This window comes from Oncorhynchus clarkii, chromosome 32, assembly GCF_045791955.1.
Source record: "Oncorhynchus clarkii lewisi isolate Uvic-CL-2024 chromosome 32, UVic_Ocla_1.0, whole genome shotgun sequence".
NCBI lineage: Eukaryota > Metazoa > Chordata > Actinopteri > Salmoniformes > Salmonidae > Oncorhynchus > Oncorhynchus clarkii.
In genome coordinates, this window is record NC_092178.1 from 24,054,840 (window position 1) to 24,073,551 (window position 18,712).

An 18,712-nucleotide genomic window follows, 5' to 3' on the forward strand; every position below is an offset into this window, starting at 1 on the left:
CCTGTGGAGCTCTGAAGAGTTTATATGATTTTTTTTCAGAACAAAAAATCCCTTTGATTTTGCCTCTTTGAATCTTGTTCTGCATTATTGAACTAGCTTAATTGGCTTCCTGTTTTTAAGTGCTTTGGTTTGGAACTCTGAGTGGCAGAATTCCCTTGACGATGTTGCCCTGGCCAACCCTGCTGCCTTAAGATGCGTTTCCTTTCTCTCTCTGTTGTGCTGTTCTTTTTTTCTGTTGTGACTTTCTGTCACTGGCTATTAGGTTGAACAATGTTTTCAAATGGCCTCTATTCTAAAGCTGTTACAATTTTTCGGTTGGCGGTTTTCCTCTCATGCTTCTGCTTAGCTAGCCTAGTGGACGCATGCAGTTTGATCAAGGATGAACAAGCTCTCTATGGATGACGCTAACCTAGAATCCAAACTGATATGGTCCATTTCATCATTGTGGAACGAAGAATATCAGTTTGGAGTTCAGGCACAGATGATACTGGACTCAAAGAAAGTCAATGATTTCTTTATTCATGCCCTCCCACTGTCTTGTCAGTCAAATTCTATTTTCATCCTTCTATCTCTGTATTCTCTGTCTTTCACAGTTCACTGCCCTTCGACGGGTGACATTCTGAGGTACGAACCATTGAGCTATAATGGTATGAACACATCATCTGACCCATTGAGCTATAATGGTAGGAACACATCATCTGACCCATTGAGCTATAATGGTAGAAACACATCATCTGACCCATTGAGCTATAATGGTATGAACACATCATCTGACCCATTGAGCTATAATGGTATGAACACATCATCTGACCCATTGAGCTATAATGGTATGAACACATCATCTGAACCATTGAGCTATAATGGTATGAACACATCATCTGAACCATTGAGCTATAATGGTATGAACACATCATCTGATCTGTCACCTGGCCCTAGAAAGATCAGTAATGATGAGGAGCGTTGGGGCCTGCCATCGCACGGGGCTGTGAAGCCTGACATTTATATAACCGCACAACGCCAAAGCCTGGTTGGGTAGTTGGTGTTAACGGGTGATGTGCTTGGGTACTGTGTGTGTGTGGAGCAGGACAGCCAGTGTAGCGAACAGTGGAGGCAGGCTGCTGAGGGTAGTATGGCTCATAATAATATCCATTCCAGACATTAATATGAGCCGTTCTCCCCTCAGCAGCCTCCACTGGTAGTCCACAAGGTGTTGGTAGTCAGCAGATTCAGCACTGACCCCATGGTTTCTAATTGATAAAGTAGCTATTACAGTTTATCTTGACAATGATAGAAGAGTGTAATACAGAACAAGCTCCTTCCCAAATTGTGGATCTGACCGTTGCTGATTTGGCTTAGTCGAACCCACCCTATTTCAAACACAAAGTATTCTCAGATAGGAAACAGACCATACATTTATTTTTCACCATTTCAAAGTAATACAGGAAAGAATAAGTCAGAAAGTCTCAAAGCTCACCCACACTACACAACCCCAATGGCTCTATCATCACAACAGAATTCACCCACACTACACAACCCCAATGGCTCTATCATCACAACAGAATTCACCCACACTACACAACCCCAATGGCTCTATCATCACAACAGAATTCACCCACACTACACAACCCCAATGGCTCTATCATCACAACAGAATTCACCCACACTACATGATCCCAATGGCTCTATCATTACTGTGGCAATCATCATAACATAACTAATTTGAAAGGAATAGACTTAAGTCAAAACAGACAGTTTCTTGCTACCTACATAAGTCGAGGTAACCAACCGATTAAACTTTGTTGTATATTCAGATGTTCAAAAAGAAACCAGGTATCGTGATGAAAAGTCCTCTGGAATGTTCATTTGAGAGAACAGAAGAGTTGATGAACACAGAGACAGGTTAAATCATGAGTGTAACCCTGAATCCCAAATCAACCATTAGCCCTCTCACCCTAGACACTTTGGAAGATCTGAGAGGATTGGATAAGTGTAATAGGATTGTATGGGTGTAAGCAATATAGTGGAACCACCATCTTGCCCTCTGATTGCAACAATTCCACCTGGCTTAAATCAATGGTGTGAGCAGTCTCAGTCCCATTTGTTTCAGTCAAAGGCATACTCTCCCCTTTGTATTTATTTGGACAATGAAGCAATAAAAGTGACTCCAGTACATTATTTAAGCAATAAGGCACGAGGGGGTGTGGTATATGGTCAATATACCACAGCTAAGGGCTGTTCTTATGAACGACGCAACACAGAGTGTCTGGACACAACCCTTAGCCGTGGTATATTGGCCATATACCACAAACCCGAGGTACTTTATTGCTATTATAAACTGGTTACCAACTTAATTAGAGCAGTAAAAATAAATGTTTTGTCATACATGTGGTATACAATCTGATATACCACGGCTGTCTACCAATCAGCATTCAGGGCTCAAACCACCCATTTATAATGACCATTTAGTTCCTATTGGGAAAAACATAATCCGATAAACAACCAACGCAAACTGCAAATACATCCAACAAGTTTGTAGAGTCATAAGCTTGATGTAGTCATTGTGTGCTAGGAATATGGGACCAAATGCAACACTTTTGACTACTTTAATACGCTATAAGTGAATTTGTCCAAATACTTATGAAGAAAATATGGTATTCAAACGGGTTGACTAGATACATTAAGGTATTTCATTTCTAAACAGTAAAACATATGTATGAAAATACCCTCAAATAAAAGGTGACATTCTGTAATATCACCTAATATTAAATATTTTATCTCAAATCCAAAATGCTGGAGAATAAGGCCAAATTTGCAAGTTTTAGCTTCACTGTCTAAATAAATCCATAGAGGAGTTCCTATCGACCCAGAATACCCAGCAGTGAGGCCACTCCTACCCTTTTCAAACTATCATGACCCAAATCAAACTGTGCTGGCTGTGCTATTTTTCTTTCCAACATGGTTCCAGCAACTATAAAGGACGTGTAACCAACCACTAACCAGGCCCGCTCAATGCAGCTTGGTTTGGTTCGGTCCGGCTCAGCTCAGTAGTGTGAAAAGCTTCTCATTTTTACTTGCTCCAGTCACACCCAAAAGGCGTTATTCCCATCGAACCCAGTCCAGTCAGGAGTCCTGTCCACTACATGAGCCACTTGTCTTTCTCCTTGTTGAAGTGTTCGGCCCATTTCCTGGTGAGTTCCAGGTACAGATCTGACCGGTGGGGCTGGTAGTCGAGATACAGCCGCGACACCGTCTTCCTAGGCACCGCCTTCTCAATCTGTGTCCCCTCGTGCCACTCGTTAAATGACGTGATGGTCACAATCTCCGGCCGCACAGACAACGCCGCCTGCAGGCTAGTCTCGTAATAGCGTCCGTTGACCCTGTTCCTCGTATTGTGGTTGTTCCATGGCCTCACTGCGGTGTCGACGTATCCTGGCCCGGCGCTGGGCACAAACAGCAGGTTGTTACCATCACAGAAGGCCTTAACTGCCTTCCAGTTCTGGTGAGAGGAGCCGAAGGAGAAGCCGTTGGAGGCGAAGTACGTATACATGCCGTCGAAGCCACCGGCCAGGATTTCTTGTTTGTGGCGTTCCTCTACAACCAGGGCGAGGAAGACACCATCGTAGGGCGTGCCGCGGAGGGTGTGGGCGCCGGCGGGGTGGAGCAGGTCGGCCCAGGCTTCAGGCGAGGTCAGGTAGGAGTCGTAGACATAGAACAGAGGAAGGATCCGCCCTGTAGTCGACCTGAAGCGGTAGAAGGCGCCGTGGTTCCCGTACCTATGAGGTAAATATTTAGTTTAGTTCATGTTGGCATATGCAGCTAGAATCTGAATTGCAGTATACATGCAAATCACACTTATTTTTATAGAGAAGTGAACATGCAAGAAGATAAACTTATCATGAGCATAGATAGCCAATCCTCCAATGTGTAGCACCCACCACAGTCAGATATTATTTAATTAAAAAAAAATATATATATATATATATATATATATATATATGTGTATATATTACACACACACTACAGTTCATAAGTTTGGGGTCACTTAGAAATGTCCTTGTTTTTGAAAGAAAAACAATTTTTTTGTCCATTAAAATAACATGAAATTGATCAGAAATACAGTGTAGACATTGTTAATGTTGTAAATGACTATTGTAGCTGGAAACGGCTGATTTTTAGTGGAATATCTACATAAGCGCACAGAGGCCCATTATCAGCAACCATCACTCTTGTGTTCCAATGGCACGTTGTGTTAGCTAATCCAGTTTATAATTTTAAAGGCTAATTGATCATTAGAAACCCCGTTTGCAATTATTGTTTGCAAAAACTGTTGGGCTGATTAAAGAAGCAATAAAAGTGGCCTTCTTAAGACTAGTTGATTATCTGGGGCGTCAGCATTTGTGGGTTCGATTACAGGCTCGAAATGGCCAGAAACAAAAACTTTCTTCTAAAACTCGTCAGTCTATTCTTGTTCTGAGAAATGAAGGCTATTCCATGTGAGAAATTGCCAAGAAACTGAAGATCTCGTACAACGCTGAGTACTAATCCCTTCACAGAACAGCGCAAACTGGCTCTAACCAAAATAGAAAGAGGAGTGGGAGGCTCCGGTGCATAACTGAGCAAGAGGACAAGTACATTAGCGTGTCTAGTTTGAGAAACAGACGCCTCACAAGTTCTCAACTGGCAGCTACATTAAATAGTACCTGCAAAACACCAGTCTCAACATCAACAGTGAAGAGGCGACTCCAGGATGCTGGACTTCTAGGCAGAGTTCCTTTGTCCAGTGTCTGTGTTCTTTTGCCAATGTTAATCTTTTCTTTTTATTGGCCAGTCTGAGATATGGCTTTTTCTTTGCAGCTCTGCCTAGAAGGCCAGCATCCCGGAGTCGCCTCTTCACTGTTGACGTTGAGACTGGTGTTTTGCATTTCTTGTTAACAAACTATAGTTTTGGCAAGTTGGTTAGGACATCTTCTTTGTGCATGACACAAGTAATTTTTCCAACAATTGTTTACAGAAAAAATATTTAACTTATCATTCATTCACTGTATCACAATTCCAGTGGGTCAGAAGTTTACATACACTAAGTTGACTGTGCCTTTAAACAGCTTGTAAAATCCAGAAAATTATGTCATGGCTTTAGAAGCTTCTGATATGCTAATTGACATCATTTGAGTCAATTGGAGGTGTACCTGTGGATGTATTTCAATTCCTACCTTCAAACTCAGTGGCTCTTTGCTTGACATCATGGGAAAATCAAAAGAAATCAGCCAAGACCTGGTCTGGTACATCCTTTGGAGCAATTTCCAAATGCCTGAAGGTACCACATTCATCAGTACAAACAATAGTACGCAAGTATAAACACCGTGGGACCACGCAGCCGTCATACCACTCAGGAAGGAGACATGTTCTGTCTCCTAGAGATGAATGTACTTTGGTGCGAAAAGTGCAAATCAATCCCAGAACAACAGCAAAGGACCTTGTGAAGATGCTGGAGGAAACAGGTACAAAAGTATCTATATCCACAGTAAAATGAGTCCTATATTGATATAACCTGAAAGGCCGCTCAGCAAGGAAGAAGCCACTGCTCCAAACCCGCTATAAAAAAGCCAGACTACGGTTTGAAACTGCACATGGGGACAAAGATCTTACTTTTTGGAGAGATGTCCTCTGGTCTGATGAAACAAAAATAGAACTGTTTGGCCATAATGACCATCGTTATGTTTGGAGGAAAAAGGGGGAGGCTTGCAAGCCGAAGAACAGCATCCCAACCGTGAAGCACGGGGGTGGCAGCATCATGTTGTGGGGGTGCTTTGCTGCAGGAGGGACTGATGCACTTCACAAAATAGATGGCATCATGAGGCAGGATAATTATGTGTATATATTGAAGCAACATCTCAAGACATCAGTCAGGAAGTTAAAGCTTTGTCGCAAATGGGTCTTCCAAATGGACAATGACCCCAAGCATACTTCCAAAATTGTGGCAAAATGGCTTAAGAACAACAAAGTCAAGGTATTGGAGTGGCCATCACAAAGCCCTAACCTCAATCACATAGACATTTTGTGGGCAGAACTAAAAAAAGCACGCGCGAGCAAGGAGGCCAAACCTTACTCAGTTACACCAGCTCTGTCAGGAGGAATGGGACAAAATTCACCCAACTTATTGTGGGAAGCTTGTGGAAGGCTATCCGAAACGTTTGATCCAAGTTAAACAATTTAAAGGCAATGCTACCAAATAGTAATTGAGTGTATGTAAACTTTGGACCCACTGGGAATGTGATGAAAGAAATGAAAGCTGAAATAAATCATTCTCTCTACTATTATTCTGACATTTCACATTCTTAAAATAAAGTTGTGATCCTAACTGACCTAAGACAGTGAATTTTTACTAGGATTAAATGTCAGGAATTGTGAAAAACTGAGTTTAAATTTATTTGGCTAATCTGTATGTAGACTTCCGACTTCAACTGTAGATATTCCATTAAAAATCAACATTAACAATGTCTACACTGTATTTCTGATCAAATTAATGTTATTATAATTGACAAAAAATGTGCTTTTATTTCAAAAACAAGGACATTTCTAAGTGACCCCAAACTTTTGAACAGTAGGATATATACACTTGTTACAAAGTAGCAGGTTCTGCCAACAGAAGCGTTCTCAATTGGGTGAAGTGTCAGATGTCTACAGAAAATGCTATTATGTGGAATAGTGCTATTATTTTCAAGAGCAAGTTTGGAGTGTGTGAACATTGTAGATGGAGAGATCAGATGATAGAAATGCATCCCCTCCCCCCTCCCTTCTCATTCTCTCTGTGGTTTATTTTCAGGCAGATGGATAGCACAGTTGGTTGTGCAGAAGTTGGCAGAAACATCTCGCCCTGGAAACAAGGTATACTAGGCTTGTCCTCAATCACAATCATCACTGTTCAGTAAGCTTGACAACGATACACCAACCCTACCGCCCAACCCCTGAGGGTGTCTCAATGTTTGGACAATGTTTAGGTGGATCACTATCATGCCTCACTAGATAAACAATCACATATTCGTTTTCTGCCCTCTACGTTTGTCCTCTACTATAGTTGTTGTTATGAATATGTTTGGCATGACAATGACCATTGGAGTTGGCAAGACGGCGGCTACTGCTGTTCTGTTCCATAGCCAAACTCTTTTCATACATTTTTCCACAGGTACACATCTTTTAGTGGCACTATCAATTGTCTAAAGCCCTCAGATGAATACTCTAATAATGAAAGTGAAAGTAATCCAATCAGGACAAAGGCTACTTGCAGTTTCATTCTCTCTACCTCCTTCAGACCTGAAGAGGACTCAGATTTCTCCAGATCCCCAGACCTCCAATGACACTGGACATTAATATGGAAAGCAGAGCTCTGACCTTTGGCTTAAAGTAAGTGAAAAGAAAATCTTCATCTGTATGAGTGTGATGTTGAGAAAGAGAGGCAGAGAGAGCGAAAGGAAGAGAGGTGGGGAGAGCGAGAGACAGCGAGAGAGAAGTGGGGAGAGCGAGTGAGAGGAGAGAGAGACCGATAGGGGGAAGTGAGAGTGTAGATAGAAGTGGAGAAAGGAAAGGAAAGGAGATTAGATGAGAAGTGGAGTGGCTGGCTAGAGGACGCAGATGTACAGAACAGTCGAAGGCCAATCTACTTGTCAATGATCTAGAGAGCGAGAAAGAGAAAAAGAGGAGATGTGGATGTATAGGACAGTGGAAGATCAACCTACTTGTCAATTATGTATTTGATGTTATCATGCATGCTGAGGTCGGTCCGACCCTTGTACGGCTGGATGTGGAACGCCACCTGTGTGAACAGAGTAGGGATATGGATCATTATAAACCCTTAATAAAGAGGAAAATACTCTCTGTAATACACATTTTCAAGGTCTTTGAAGCATTATTATACCACTTGAATGTAAACACGATTCTGTAAAGGAAGAAGTAACATTCAGTAGTATATCAGCACATTGCCATTTGATTTTGGTATTAAAAAGCAGTATGGCAATGCCTTCAGAATTCAATTGGTAAGGTGTGGTGAGTGGTGAGCACCATCTGTGAGTTTGACTGTTCAAATCACTGGCATAGTAAAATAATCCTAAGGTACATGAACAGACGGAAATATTCAGCAAATCTTAGAGGACAATGGAAATGGATTTCAGAAATGCTTCATTATTGGTAAAACCAATGTGCTTCGTCATGTATCCTCCAACTAGCTTATCCATCCTTAAATAGATAACCTTTTCCTGAGGCTCAGAGAATCAATATGTGGGTACTCAAATGTCATGCATCCCAGTGTCCATCCAGAATGACAGTTATTTTGGGGACCAGGCGAACAGTGTGTGTCAGAGGCCTCCGGGCTGGGATCAGCCAATCAGAGATCACTTAGCTGGTGGATCATCTTTAAATAAATCTTACTTCTCTGACTCTGGAGCCCCATAGGGATTGTTCCAGGTAACATCAGCAATCAAACAGAATGATGTGTGTGTGTGTGCGTGTGCGTGCACGTGTGTGCGAGCGAGAGAGCGTGTCCCAGGAGCTAACTTTAGAGAGAGGAGCAGGATGTGGACTGAGTTTTAGTTTCTTGAAAATTGAAAGAGACTGCAGCGAGGAGGATGAGGAAGAGTGGACCACTGAAGCAGACACTCCTAGCTCCCAGCGATCATATCCATTATCCGAACTCAGGACCTCACCCTCTCTTTGATCTCAAGTGATCCTCCATCCTCTTTTAAGAAAAGAGAAGGGATTTTGGAGTTCTATTCCTTCCAGTGTCGCGGCAGTGAACTTTATCTGCTGGAGATAATAATCAGGATACTGCTCTCTACTTTAAGGCAATAATACTCTCTACTTTAAAGTATTACCTAAGGCCTTTTTCTCTCTGTGACTCTGTGTCTTTGCTGCAACTGAGAGATAATACCTGCCAACCCTTCAATGAACCATACTGGGGCCTTACAGCATACAGCATATGGCATACATATAAGGTCTATACATCAAACCAGGATGAAATCGCTTGAGGTTTAAAAACATTTTCTTTAAGGGAGACCTGGATCTGATCCAGATTTCATACACCACACCTTGAAGGATCAACAGGGAGTCTCTCAGCATTTAGATGGCTGTGATTGCTGTGACACAGATGACTGTGTATGATCCAAATTACATGAATACGACTGTGGCAGCTGCCCTCTCTCACCCCAGGATTAGACGAGCCTGATCCCAGATCTCTTTGTGCTGTATAGCCAACACCTACTGTCATTGTTGAGACAGCACAAACATATATGGGACCAATCTTAAACTGCCTGACAACTAGGATGTTTACCTCAGCTGCTGTATGGCAAAAGGTCTACTTCACCTCACCGTCAACAGTTGATAGAACAGTCGAGCCATGAATGATGGAGCGTGGCGGGCTAGATAGAAAGGAAAGAACACCCACACCCAACTCTCTCTCTGGCTCTCTTTCTTTTAAGAGGCTGCAAGGTCTTCATAAACAGTTTCCATGGCAACACTGTGTTTGACACAGCAGCGACCGAGCTGGGCTGTCAGTTTGTGTCGTGGCTGGTTTTGAAATCAGAGGCAGAGTGGCAAGGTGAGCTGATGTGCTGTTCAACGAGGCTCTTTCCTCAGCTGTATAAACTGTGTGTGTGTGTGTGTGTGTGTGTGTGTGTGTGTGTGTGTGTGTGTGTGTGTGTGTGTGTGTGTGTGTGTGTGCCCGCGCAAGACCCTCTCGTGCCATGCACACAGGCCTCAGGCTGCATGGTCAGCCCCAGTTATGCCAATGCTGTTTGTGTGAGTGTGTCCTTGTGTGGGTGCGTGCATGAATGTACAGCACATCTATACTGGCTTCAATAGACTGAAAGTCAAGCAGTATAAGAGGGGCTTGAACCGTGTCCCCTGAGTCAGTCTTCCAAGTCAAATGGAAACTGTCTTCCCTCGGTTTAAAAATCCTGATAATTTTTTTTGTCTGCCTTCAGAGGACCTTGTGAAGCACCCAAAGACTTGTGAGGTTGTTGAAGAAATGTGTTTTCTCTGTCTACATCAATAATATACAAGATGGAGGAAGAAAGTGGGCTACAACAGATGGTTTTATACATAGAAAATACATTCCAAAATCCCACACTTCACCCTCTAAAAATGAAATGACGTCTGTCTTCGAGGGAACACAGTGAAGTCATGACGTACACTGTGGCTGCTCACTTAGTTTTAGTAACAGGAATATTTCTACGTTTTTATCTAGGCTCAAAGGCCATGACTGATACTCACTTAGACTACTACAACAAAGGTCGGAGTTAACATAGTCTCTTGTGACATACTGACATACACAATCTGAGTGAACAACATAAACCTGGAAGCACCTACCAACCAATCATCACTGCCAGCCAGCCATGGTTGGGGTGAATTCCATTTCAATTCAGTCCAATCCGGAAGTCAACTGAAATTCCAACTGACTGAATTGGAATGGAATCGACCCCAACCATGCAGCCAGACATTTATGAATTCAGTAAACCACCAGAAATTGTAAAAACATACCGGTTCTCTCACCAGTTACCTTGATGCTGTGTCTGTGGGCAGCGTCCATGACAGCAGGCACCAGGTCTTCACATGGCTCACCATGGTTGTCTGCAATGCCAGGTGGATACCAGGACAGAACCAGTACACCTGAGGCGGAAACAGTTAGTGATGTCTCTGGTATAAATATTGACATAAGGATAGAACAACCCTTCATAAAATTGGTGCAGATGAATGGAGGAGTTTAAGTGAAGCTACTTTAATACTTCAATATTTGAGAGTTACAGTATCATGTTCAGGACACCTTTTGGTGGTAATATTTAAGTTTGGGGGGTTAGTGGTGCCAAAATCCCTCACCTGCTGCAGCCGCTTCAATTTGCGACATATGTGACTCCAGCACGGAGGGGTCTCTAGAACTGTATGGTCCTAGCTCCGGGAAGAAACTCGACGCAATGTCCTCTGGAGGAGTATGTCTTCCTTTGGCGTGGCTGGGGGCGATCTTAGGGTCCCAGTGCGGCACTAGCACATGGTCCCAGTGAATATATTTACCGTCCATCTGTGGGGTGCCATACCACAGGTAATAGAATATTTGTACGTCGTAGAATATACTGTAGTCACGGTCGGATTTTGTGAAGACGACTTTGGTGTCGCTGGCTAGATGGGACTGACCAGGGGAAACTACCATGTCGTTTGAGACTGGCCGTCGATGGTCGCCTCCTCTTTCCCTCACAAACTCTCCCATCCCCGGGGCAAGGTCTGAGAAGCCATCGCTGGGTTTCAGTGTTCTGAGGCCCATCATGGTCCCGAAGATGAAGAGAGTGAATAAGAAAAGTGCAATGAAAGCTTTCTTGCGCAGCCGTGTCATTTTGGTCGCTGTCCGAGGTGCTGAAAGTAGCCTATAGACCGCTATGTGCTTTCGTTGAAACTATATCATAAATAGATCTATGTCAGTCTCTTTCATCAACATGTAGCCTATAGTCTTCAAGTATACACACTTAGCAATAAAAGAATGTGGGAAAAGCCACTCAATCTCTGCAGTGGCTTGTGCGTTTCGTTATAGATTTCAGAGTGCCAGCGTTCGTGGCTTGAGTTCGATTTTCGACTTGAACGCAAAGAATCGAATACATGTCCCTTCAAACATCTAAGCTATAGCCTCTCAAACCATCATTTTTCCTGATAATGTGTTTTTAACCGAACCTCTCCTTTCTCCCTGTATATCCATGAAGAGCAGATATGTCTCTATCGGTTACAGTTTAGCTTCTCATAATGACTGACTGTCATTACCATTTCAGGGCATCGTCATGTTAGGGTTGTTATGCTTCCCGACCACCGAGAGCTCAAGAGATGGAGACAAAAAAAGCATGTCGCTCTGTTCATATTTCAAAAGACAATCTCTGGAGCTTTTTTCAAACTCTGCCTCCTGCACACTCCCAACTGTTCTTCTCGACTGTTAATTCATCACATAGTTCGTAGCACAGTTACCTTTGTCTTCTGCAATTGCTCTCGCCCGCCTGCTAACGCTACCCCTTGTATATCCCGTCTCTTGTCTCCCTTGATTATGCATTTAAACATGCTTTTCCGGGAACAACCCGTTAGAATCCATCACATCTCCAGAACCGTAGACTTGGTCGACGTTCGGTTTTAGGCAGACGGTTTTTAAATGGATCGTTTTCTCACGAAACTCAGCAGGAGGAAGAGGGGGAGGGGTGGCTGAGCACCAGGCTGCGGGGGTGAGCAGGGTGGGTGGGATTAACCCTGGTTTTATTGTCTATGGATTAACCCCGCGCACTGTTCTGAGAGGAAAATAGAACGCGCGTGGAACAAATGGGTAGCCTATTATTGCTTTTGCCTTTGTTTGCTCTATATATGGTTACTTTAACTCAGTATCTATGGGTAGAAAGAAGTAGGATACGTTGCATTCTCTTGCTATCCTCCTATTTGAAAATCCGTTCTCTCACGGATCATTTGGCTGTTCACACTATAGGCTATGTTGGCTTTATGTTACAATATGGACACATTGACGTCTATTTATTGCACAAAAGAGATTCAACTTGTATGATTTTGGCTATATGAAATAGCCTATGGCTACAGGCTGTGGAACACAGTTTGTCAGTTTATGGTAGTGGAGAGTGAAAGCAATGACAAAGATAAAATAACAGAGGGCTAAGGGCTCTTGTGTGGCACCTTGAGCACTTTTATGATTTATTTTGTTCCATACCAATAAAGATAGAAGCAAACAACTCAGAATCGTAAATCTTTGAAATACTTCGCCTTGATCATTATTGCATTTCACACGGGATATTTCCAATTCCACGAAGCATCCGTGGGCTGAGGATGTCGAAAACATTAAAACATTTAAATATGTGGAAGCTTTGAAGTTGATGGTTGAGATGAAAGATGATGCCACCCACCACATAATTTTGGACGAGCTAGAAGGCCTGGCAGGATTAGCTACTGGGAGGCAGATACCCACTCGCACGGTGGCATTAGGGCCGCAGCACCGGCAGCGGGCACTGGGAACCGGAGTGGAGTGGACACCCACGGCTAGGATCTTCTCCCCGGATCGAGTCCACTGGCACAGCTAGCCTCTCTCCATAATAATCAGTCAGGGTTTTCTGTTATGGAGGGAACCTGACTGTGCTTGTTGCTTTTTATAGGCTAAGGCTTCTTATTTTTATTTTTTCTATTTTATTTTTTAAAGGCTTCTTATTTTACCCATCATTCAAAGATCATTCGCATATATAGCTAACTAAATTTGTTTCATTGTGTTATTCTGTTGATATTGTCTTCATTATGATTTGTATATGAGTTTGTCTTTAGGTTTCATGCATCAAAATATAAACTCTCCATCTATTTCATTCAAACAAGCCTCGATCCAGTATAGGCCCCCGCAAAATTGTAACAGAACCAGAGTGGCATCTAGTGGGATGAGAGAGACATTGTTTAACAGTAATATTGATGTGAGAAATATGACTGGTGAGCATCCGAGGCATACGGTATTAATGAAAGTGACAGGTTCAGTGGTCTTTAGCGATGATGGAGAAAGATGTCATCTCTCACTGTGTGCATGCATATACATCCGTTACCACTAGGGGGACTCCGTGTATCATTAAAACGAGTTTGAATTGTGAGAACAATTTATCATGGACACTTTTCGTTGTCGAATAACGATATAGCTCGAGAAACCTTGAAGTAAATCATCAATCCCGTGTTGTAGCTCTGGAATTGACTTTATATGAAAAAATACAACGTTGTGTCTTGATAAATGAATCCTTCTTCTGAATACTAGGCCTAGTCTTCGTGGACGGGCTAGATAGAACTTTCAAAAAAAACATTAACGGTTTGTTTTTAGGGCATTCGCTTTAACGATAAGAGCTGTCCGAGGTGCTGAAATAGTCTAGTGATAAGTAACCAAAAATAAACTGGTTCGAATACGCAAGTCTGTCGATATGCCCTTGAGCAATGCACTTAATCCTAAATATCACAAGGGGCGCCGTACTACTGACCTTGTAAAACAACACGTTTCACTGCACCTATCCGGTATATGAGACAATAAAACAGAGAACAAAAATGCTATTTGAACGTTTATCGTCAAATGTGAGCTAGAAATGTTACAGTGCCTTGCGAAAGTATTCGGCCCCCTTGAACTTTGCGACCTTTTGCCACATTTCAGGCTTCAAACATAAAGATATAAACCTGTATTTTTTTGTGAAGAATCAACAACAAGTGGGACACAATCATGAAGTGGAACGACATTTATTGGATATTTCAAACTTTTTTAACAAATCAAAAACTGAAAAATTGGGCGTGCAAAATTATTCAGCCCCCTTAAGTTAATACTTTGTAGCGCCACCTTTTGCTGCGATTACAGCTGTAAGTCGCTTGGGGTATGTCTCTATCAGTTTTGCACATCGAGAGACTGAACTTTTTTCCCATTCCTCCTTGCAAAACAGCTCGAGCTCAGTGAGGTTGGATGGAGAGCATTTGTGAACAGCAGTTTTCAGTTCTTTCCACAGATTCTCGATTGGATTCAGGTCTGGACTTTGACTTGGCCATTCTAACACCTGGATATGTTTATTTTTGAACCATTCCATTGTAGATTTTGCTTTATGTTTTGGATCATTGTCTTGTTGGAAGACAAATCTCCGTCCCAGTCTCAGGGCTTTTGCAGACTCCATCAGGTTTTCTTCCAGAATGGTCCTGTATTTGGCTCCATCCATCTTCCCATCAATTTTAACCATCTTCCCTGTCCCTGCTGAAGAAAAGCAGGCCCAAACCATGATGCTGCCACCACCATGTTTGACAGTGGGGATGGTGTGTTCAGCTGTGTTGCTTTTACACCAAACATAACGTTTTGCATTGTTGCCAAAAAGTTCAATTTTGGTTTCATCTGACCAGAGCACCTTCTTCCACATGTTTGGTGTGTCTCCCAGGTGGCTTGTGGCAAACTTTAAACAACACTTTTTATGGATATCTTTAAGAAATGGCTTTCTTCTTGCCACTCTTCCATAAAGGCCAGATTTGTGCAATATACGACTGATTGTTGTCCTATGGACAGAGTCTCCCAGCTCAGCTGTAGATCTCTGCAGTTCATCCAGAGTGATCATGGGCCTCTTGGCTGCATCTCTGATCAGTCTTCTCCTTGTATGAGCTGAAAGTTTAGAGGGACGGCCAGGTCTTGGTAGATTTGCAGTGGTCTGATACTCCTTCCATTTCAATATTATCGCTTGCACAGTGCTCCTTGGGATGTTTAAAGCTTGGGAAATCTTTTTGTATCCAAATCCGGCTTTAAACTTCTTCACAACAGTATCTCGGACCTGCCTGGTGTGTTCCTTGTTCTTCATGATGCTCTCTGCGCTTTTAACGGACCTCTGAGACACTCACAGTGCAGGTGCATTTATACGGAGACTTGATTACACACAGGTGGATTGTATTTATCATCATTAGTCATTTAGGTCAACATTGGATCATTCAGAGATCCTCACTGAACTTCTGGAGAGAGTTTGCTGCACTGAAAGTAAAGGGGCTGAATAATTTTGCACACCCAATTTTTCAGTTTTTGATTTGTTAAAAAAGTTTGAAATATCCGATAAATGTCGTTCCACTTCATGATTGTGTCCCACTTGTTGTTGATTCTTCACAAAAAAATACAGTTTTATATCTTTATGTTTGAAGCCTGAAATGTGGCAAAAGGTCGCAAAGTTCAAGGGGGCCGAATACTTTCGCAAGGCACTGTATCTGCTCTGACACACACACATACACACTCAAACACACGACTGTGAATATCTGAAATTCTTATGTGAAAATGAACTGTTTTTTAGGACCGTTGTGCTCAACCCCTTTTGGCAGATAATCAGCAAAACCAACAGACAGTGTCACAGTAGTTTGATGTATTGGTTCCCTCAGCAGATGGCTTAGAGATAAACTGTCTCACCTTAAGATCTCTCAACAGCCCCAATAGTCTTATTCCATGTTACTGACTTCAACACATGAAACAATCAAAAACTCTAGATACATTTTATTCATTGTTAAAAACGGGTAATCATACTACTGAACTACTGAACCAAAATTGTATAGTGCCTGGTTTAGTATACATTTGAAGAACTTCCAAACATTGTCAAATGCTATATTTTTACATCATAAATGTATCAATTTACATACATTTAAGTTGGAAGGTAAAACCAAATCATATATGGATGTGGCTGTAAATACTACATCATTATCATACTCCATCAGCCAGTGTGCTTCAATATAATAGAGTACCTCTTTGCACATTGCCCTATGTGCTTCTATTTGAAATGATGGTGCAGTAGTGTACAATGCACTGCTGAAATACTTGGGTTGTAAATTACAGTATATTCCACTCATTATCTGAGTTTCATTGATACACTGTAAGCTGATGATTTTGTCAAGCAGAGGGAGAGAGGTGATACTGTAGCAGTTACAGTAACAGGTCACATAGAAAAGTTGATTCTTGTGCAATGTTGCATGGGGCAGAACTGGCATAACAGGCTATCCCAATACCTTTTTACTGTAGGCTTCTGCTTTACAGTACATGCCATAATACCCCTATATCTTATGATTTATTCTATGTATGTGCTGTTTACAGTAAGATTACTGAAACGGTAAGACATTTTTCTCAACATGCTCCAAACTTAACATTGGATACAATTTTATTTGTTTTATGCTGTAAAATGGTACATACTGGTACATAGCTATATACCTTCTATTCAGCATTTGAAAAATATCCATTTTGAAAATTGTATCATGCATTTTTTGATATTAGATTACATGAGTTAAAATAACTAAACAGTGAGCCTATCATTATTTGATGCATTGGTGACTAAAGAAAATGTTCTCATGGTATTTCACAAAAAACGTTGACATTGCATGAATAACTCATGGGTGAAAGAAGTGTTTAACTCCAATGAATGCTCAATCAAAGGTTCTGAACATAAGACAAGTGTTATCAGTTATGACCACGTGCATCTAAAAAATGTACCACAGTAATTGAAAAAAGTAGATGTTAAAGCCACAATCTTTTCTAACAAAATGTTAGTTTTTTTTGTGGGAGAGAAGACTATCTGACAGAGCATCATAGTATGATATATGGATCAGGTATAGATGGATCAGCTTATTGATCAGTGCTCTGCCCCCTGGGGGAGGAAGGTGAGAGGGGAGCTGACAGCTGAAACCATATGGAGCCACTGGGCTGTTTTCTCATTCAACCAACCACAAGGCCCCTAACATGTGTGTTTCACAGGTGAACTACTCAAAGCAGTTCTTGATATGAAAACATGGATCAGTACACCTCATGCCCCACACAACATACACACAATAAATGAATGAATCCTCGTCAAAAGATAAACACAATAGACTCTTGCAGCCTGGTTGTAGATAATCTTACAGATATCCTGCCTGCTGTTAGAGGAATGATGGTCAACACATAAACCCCCCAGCCCTTTCAGTCACTATTACATAACATCTGGTGGTGTGGGTGTACGCATTTGTGTGTTTGCTAGCATGCGTGTGTGTGTGGCAGTTGGGTGGGGGGTTACAGTGTGTGTGACCAGTGAGCACGTGTCCAGGAATTGTAATTACTAAGCCCCAGTGTATGACATGGGTCACCTTAAGGCCAGCCCTCTTTGTTCTCTGACAGACAGATCCAGGGCCCATCGTCTCCATGGTGACCCAGAGAAGCCTGCAGTGTAGCAGCCTGGCCTGAGAGACAGAGGATTATTAGAGGAGAATATGAATGAAACCAGTCATTTAGCTTTAATTAGCTAACCCCTCTCGCTCTTCATCTCTCTTTCTCTCTTTCTCTTTCTCTCTGTCCCTGGATCCCTCCATCTGCCACACTCCCTCTTTCTTCTTCTCGCTCTCTCTATCACTCTTTTTCTCTCCCCATATCTCTCTCTCTTTCTTTCTCTTTCTCGCTCTCTCTCTCTCTCTCTACATATCTCTTCGGTAGGTCATGCTCTAGGATGATTCATGGTTTGGTAAGATGGAGAATCCTATGTCCATCCCAAAATGACTGTCACACGTGGTCTCGTTGGCCCACATGTAAAGAAGAAGGGTAAGGCAGGAGGGTGCAGGTGATGAGGTTCCCTTGTATCAAATGAAGTCTTGTAGCCTATTGAGTTAATGTTGCATAGTCAGTGCTGTAAGGAAAGCCGGATGACACCTGCACTGTCAATGTCATGACAGTTCCCACTGAAAAGCATAGATGGCTGAGTTAGAGCGCAGATCCGGTAAAGGTGACTCATCGTCACGGAACCATTGGGTTTCAGAGGCCATAAATAGCTGTGTCAATATGTGTCAAATCTGTGCAGGGACCGACAGGTTTTACATATAGCCTAGAAGTGTCGCCTATAAAGATAGGCCCTCCTCTCACACAAGGCAACACAATCCCTCTGTTTACGTTCACATTCATTATCTGCATCCGTCAGCGATTCTGAGGGAAATCAGTCAATTAAAAGACCTTTCACAGACCGTGCAGCCCCAAGCTAGGACACAATAGCAACTAGTTATGGTATATGATGAGCATCCTTTACCGGAGTGTTGTGTGGAACGAATATCTCAAGAGATACGCATTTATTTATTTGTTTACAGCGTGTGGTCGATAGTAGTCCTAAACATGTATGACAGTAGCAAAATATCTTAGCTCAAATTGTTTCAAACGAAATAACGAAGGTGAATGCATGTA

The 18,712-nt window shown here is 42.2% G+C and overlaps 1 protein-coding gene across 1 annotated transcript; it reads right to left on the bottom strand.

Annotated features, from left to right (window-relative positions):
- Positions 1–2,943: 2,943 nt before the first annotated feature.
- On the bottom strand, positions 2,944–11,371 carry LOC139392431 (glycoprotein endo-alpha-1,2-mannosidase-like protein). The gene is made up of 4 exons (XM_071140411.1): positions 10,864–11,371; positions 10,547–10,656; positions 7,734–7,810; positions 2,944–3,773 (listed from the first exon to the last, which is right to left on the bottom strand). Exons 1-4 carry the CDS (start codon positions 11,369–11,371, stop codon positions 3,137–3,139), a joined length of 1,332 nt encoding a protein of 443 aa, XP_070996512.1. The 3' UTR covers positions 2,944–3,136.
- Positions 11,372–18,712: the final 7,341 nt, after the last annotated feature.